The sequence below is a fragment of the Otolemur garnettii genome, unplaced genomic scaffold (assembly GCF_000181295.1).
Source record: "Otolemur garnettii isolate 467f Iridium unplaced genomic scaffold, OtoGar3 scaffold00024, whole genome shotgun sequence".
NCBI lineage: Eukaryota > Metazoa > Chordata > Mammalia > Primates > Galagidae > Otolemur > Otolemur garnettii.
This window is the reverse complement of record NW_003852419.1, coordinates 13,367,470-13,373,023: the sequence shown is the minus strand read 5'-3', so window position 1 is coordinate 13,373,023 and position 5,554 is coordinate 13,367,470. Positions and strand designations below refer to the sequence as shown.

The 5,554-nt window shown below is 40.2% G+C and overlaps 1 protein-coding gene across 4 annotated transcripts in view; it reads left to right on the top strand.

Annotated features, from left to right (window-relative positions):
- Positions 1 to 840: 840 nt before the first annotated feature.
- PPP4R3B (protein phosphatase 4 regulatory subunit 3B) overlaps positions 841 to 5,554 on the top strand; it is a 63,760-nt gene continuing 59,046 nt past the window's right edge. For 3 of the 4 annotated variants that reach the window (XM_023512098.1, XM_003787931.3, XM_023512096.1), the window contains exons 1-2: positions 841 to 1,262; positions 2,594 to 2,649. In XM_023512098.1, coding sequence (XP_023367866.1) covers positions 1,121 to 1,262; positions 2,594 to 2,649 — 198 coding nt within the window. In that variant the 5' untranslated portion in view covers positions 841 to 1,120. The remainder of the gene's footprint in view (positions 1,263 to 2,593; positions 2,650 to 5,554) is intronic. The other variant, XM_023512097.1, reaches the window with a different exon arrangement.

Sequence of the window (5,554 nt, the reverse complement as noted above, 5' to 3'; positions counted from 1 at the left end):
TTTCCTAAACTTACCTGCAGAATTATTCCCTGAGGTTGCAAACATGTTAAGAGCACTGTATTCTCAGGAAGCGTAAAGGATGCTTTTCAAAAGCCGACTAGTGGGACCCAGACGGTGAAACGGCTTGGCAGGAAATAGAAATTGTCAACAGACTTTTGTACGACGTTAAAATCCCCAGATTTTAGTGTCCAGTGGGTGGTTGTTCACTCCTACGATTCCTTAACAAGCCTTAGTGTATTTGGTTCGGCTTAAATAGCTCAACATTCCTTCGTCTTTATAGAAAAAGGTTTAAACCCTTTCCCCCCTCTTACGGTCTGGCTGGCAGGGGGAGCCTGCCTTTAAGGAGTGCGAGCAAATTTTCTTCCTTCTCCTGGTTACTCTCAAGGATGCTTACTTCCCGGGTTTGCTTTACTTTTTCCTCAGAGCTGAGTCCCAGTACACAGGACAAGCCAAAAATCAAAAGCAACCCACGTCGGACGCCCACAGTCTTCAAGCACTGGAGAATGTTCCCAAGCAAAAACAAACAAACAAACAAAAAAAAAACCGCGCGACCTCGCGAGAACCTTCAGGCCCAATGAGATCCCGGGCCAGGAGGCGGGGCCGAGAGAAAAGGAAGTCCCGGTTAGGCCCGCCCACCTCAGTCTCGTACCACTCCTCGCGAGAGTACGGAGCATTCCGGCCTGGGAAGTGCGTGCAGAAGCTAAGGTCCGTTCGTTGGCCTCGTCGGCCGCCGTAGCCCCTGCTAGGACAGCCCGTGTGAGCCTGCTGGAGGAGGAAGAGAAAGGCAGAGAGAGTCGGGTTACAAGATGGCGGATCTGTAGTAGTTACTGCGGCGGCGGCGGCGGCTGTAGCGGTAGCGGCGGCGGCGGGAGATCGAGCTTGGGGGGGAAAGGGAGGGGAGGGTGGGTGTATACAGGGGTGAAGTGAGAAGTAACGGGGACTGCGGGTGGAGGGGTTCGGTGGCTCTTGTCTTCCCTTCTCGTGGCTGAATCTTTGGAGCCATGGTGAACTCGGGCCTCCTCGGAGTCGCCGCCACCGCCGCTACCATCTCTCGAGAGTGAGGGGCGCGGATGAGGTGAGCGAGGAGGCGGCGGCTGGAACGGAGGGGACCGTAGCCACCATGTCGGATACACGGCGGCGAGTGAAGGTCTATACTCTGAACGAAGACCGGCAATGGGACGACCGAGGCACTGGGCACGTCTCCTCCACTTATGTGGAGGAGCTCAAAGGGATGTCGCTGCTGGTTCGGGCAGAGTCCGACGGTAAGATTGTTGGAACGGTAGGACAGGGGACAGTGCCTTTGGTGGGGCACAGCCTGGAGTTGAGGCCTTGGTTGGGTTAGTGTTATTATCACCTCTTGGGACAGCGCGTTGGTCTGGAGCTTGCTCTTACCTATATGGTAAACACAAAATACTTTGTGAGGATTTACCCTCAGTCCCCACCAGATTCTCTATTCCCCCGCCTCTCGTTTCTGTTACGGATTTGACTCCTTTCTCTCCAGTTTCTCCTTTTTTGAAGTGTGAAAGAGACGGGGAAAGTAGTGAGAGACTAGGCGGTGACTGCTGGCCCTAGGAACCTAACATAGCCCTCGTCCATGATTGTCTAGTACAAAAGATTTAGCGAAACTTTGGTTAAGTGTCCTTTTTTAGTGGGTTTTCCCTGCGGTCCCCGGTTGCCGCAGTCGACAGGTGCTGGGGAAAAACCAAAAGACACCTTTTCCTGAGGTTTTTGCTGACTGTTGCCACGGTACATGTACGCACAAGCACAGACATCTTTAGTCTGAGATCCCTTGGGGCTGTCTTTGTAGAAGGTGCTGTGAAAAAGTGAATACCTTACAGTCTCAGGAAGTTAGGTCACCAAAGCAAATTGTATTCTGTTCGTTGACTTACCGTAGTCATGTAAATTTTAAAATCATAAGCATTATAAAGCTAAAAAGCACTTTCTACAGCGGCTAGATGCCTGAGTTGAGCAAGTGATGTGTGCTGTTAATAGAAAAACAACCACCTGTATTCGTGCATATTTTATATTCTTATACTTTCCCCTTTATATAATTGCAGACTTTTATTTCTACATAAGGTGTTCTTTTCTTCTGAATGAGAGAAAAGAATAAATGTAGCACTGTAATTTGTGTACTGAATATTTGGATCCCTGTTATGGTTCTTTGTAATGTGTTTTATTTGTTAAACTGGGAATGCAATAAAATTTTTGTTTAAAAGAATGGCTTCAAGTGGTCATTTAGACCTTAAAATTTTCATTTCAATAAAACTTTAGTAGTCATCTATTCTGCTGTTCTTGGTTCTTGATTTTAGATGGATTTTCTTCTTTAATGTTTTAGGGCAGTGGTTCTCAACCTTCCTAATGCCACAGCCCTTTAATGCAGTTCCTGTGGGTTGAGAACCGCTGTTTTAGGGGAATAGAATGAAATATTTTAAATGAGAAGCCTACACCTGGAGAGTAAATGTGAATTTGAAGACATTTTATTACTTCAGGTGTCCATCTGAAGAGACATGAAGCGTTTGATGTTTTTATTGTATATTCTTTATTCAGGGGTTCATCATTTGAGATTTACAGTACATTATTTTTTATCTTTCAGGATCACTACTCTTGGAATCAAAGATAAATCCAAACACTGCTTATCAGAAACAACAGGCAAGTAGTTGTTTATCTTTAATTTGAAAGACTTCATCTGTGATCAAGGAAGTATTAATCTGACAAAGATGGGAAAGCTTTCCTGACAAGAAAAAACATGTTTGGTAAACAAAGTTAAAGATACACGTGTATTTTCTTTGCAGGTTATAAGTTTCAGACTGAAAAGTGAAAGTTTTTTGTACTGGCAATAATTTATTATCACCTTTGAATTGAGACACTGTTGGTTTATATTAGAATACCATGTATTTATTAGTCTTACTTAACTGCAGTTAGCCAGGTCTCTTCTGTACCCTGTACTTTTAAACTTTTTGTTCTGAATCACACTTAAAGGAAATAGCATTAAAAAAAAATTTTTCAAAGGGAAACTCTCTAAAGCAAGGAAAGCCTGCTTGTGGTATGAAATTAGATCCATTGACTCAAGTAAAGGTAAAAGTTTTGAAGTAGAAGTATTAAATCCTGTTCTTTAATTATTGTAATTTTTAAATATAGTAATCAATGGATACTTTATGAAAGTGTACATTGCCAATTATGTAACCTTTTCTGTTAGTATTTATTGTCTTATTTGGGAAAAGAAAACTTGTATTGTGTGTTGGCATGCCTGCTTAATCTGAAAATGGTAGCAGTGATTCAACCTTCTTTTCTGTAAATATTTTTATTGTGAAATATATCAAAATTGAAAAGTACAAAGAATAATATAAAGGGTATCTGTAATACCACCAGATTTAACAATGTTAACATTATATCATATTGTTTCAAATCATTTTGTAATGTTGGACATTATGGATAGAGTTAAAGCCCCTATGTATCCATCCCATTTTATCCATTCTCCATCCTCCTCTTAGGTGACTTATTCTGAAGTTGATGTATATTCTTTCTGTACATGCTTTTATACCTTTTCTGCATATGTATGTATCCATAAATAATATGTAGTCTTTTGTGTGTTTTGAAACTTTACACAGTTGATATCGTACTCTTACGTGTATTCTGCAGCTTACATTTTTCACACATTTATTTTGAAGCTTTGTTCATGTTAACAATGTGGATCTAGTTGTTTTCTTTTGAAACACTGTATAGTATTCTGATGTATGATATACACCTATTGTTAGACATTTGGATTATTTCCAGGTTTTGTGTGTGTGTGGTATATGAAGTCAATATGGTGGAGATTTTGAAGGAAAACAAATTATTTTAGGGTGATACTTACAAATCAATGCCTACTTCAAGGTCTGTAAAAATGTGGATGCCTAGAAACAAGTATTTCATAGTTGGGGGAATAAAATTATTTTTATTGCACAGCTTATGAATAGTAAAGTCTTACTATTAAACATTTGTTTTATGTTAAATTGCAATACATTTTTAATCAGTTCTTTGAACTATTTATAAATTTTCCATATTCAGTTATAATACCACTTTCCTCTGTTTAGAAAATGTTATCTGTCCTTTTTAGTGGAGAACCAAATTAAACATTTGTCCGGAACTGAACACCTAGATATTTCCTATGGACATGTTAAGGTAGACACTTAAAGTAAATTTTTCTAAGTCAGCCAGGCAAATGGTTACTCTCTATCTTTGCACTGAATTTTACCATATAGTCACTTTTGGTTTGTTTTTATTTGGTTGGTTGTGGGGAAAGAAATACCAATTCTTTATTGCAATTTTTCCCCTATCTGCATGAATATAAAATCAGAAAATTTTGTTCTTAAATGTGACTAAGTCATAAGCAGTTCCCCACAAGTTTAGTTGTGATATGGGTTCTTCTCAAATGGTATATAAGATCTTTTAGATGTTTTTACTTTGGAAAAAATCACGTTTGGTGAGGTTTGTATATGGGATCGTCCCAACATCAGTTAAAAATGCACAGTGGTTCTATAAATGCTTTAGAAATATTTGGACATAGTTTCCTCTGAAATATCCCTACTAGAAAGTTGGTTCTAGATAAATGGCATATTTATATACTAAATATCTATGAAGTACTAGAGAAAAATGTTTTCTTTTTAAAAAATTTCATCAAAAAAATTACATCATTTGGAAATGTTTTCTGTAATTAATCGTGTTTAAATACTCTTAGGGCTTTTTTGAAGTGATTTTTTTTTTAATTTTTTTTTTTTAACATTCAGGGCTGGGCAAGGAGGCTTACACCTGTAATCTTACCATTCTGGGATGCCAAAGCAGGAGGATCCCTGAGCTCAGGAGTTTGAGATCAGCCTGAGCAAGAGGAGATCCTTGTCTCCACCTTTAAAAAAAAAATAGAAAAATGCGGGCCTCGGTGCCTATAGCTCAGCAGCTAGGGTGCCAGCCACATATACCAGGGCTGGCAGGTTCAAATCTAGCCCAGGCCTGCCAAACAACAATGACAACTACAAACAAAAAATAGCTGGGCATTGTGGTGGGTGCCTGTAGTCCCAGCTCCTTGGGAGGCTGAGGCAAGAGAATTACTTAAGCCCAAGAGTTGAGGTTTCTGTGAGCCTTGACACCATGGCACTCCACCGAGGGCGACATAGTGAGACTTAATGTCTCAAAAAAAAAAAGTGTGGGGGGCGGGACACCTGTAGTCCCAGCTACTTTGGAGGCTAAAGCAGGAGGATCTCTTGGGCTAGGAATTTGAGATTGCTGTGAGCGAGGCTGATGCAATGGCATTCTAACCTGGGCAACAGAATGAGATTCTGTCTAAAAAAAAGTCATCAAATGAATTTTTAGCAGCAAGAGGAGACCTTTGAGAGAGTAGATGTAAATTGAGGAAAGAAAAGAAATAGAGCTTAGAACTGAGCCTGTCCATATGTACTCATTCTTCCAGTAATACCTGGTTGAGTCCTGCCAATGGGACGGTCACTATCTTTAGTGTGGATTTTTAAAATGGATTTGAAAGCTGTTGAAGAGGTGTTTTTTTGGTGGTTTTTTTTTTTTT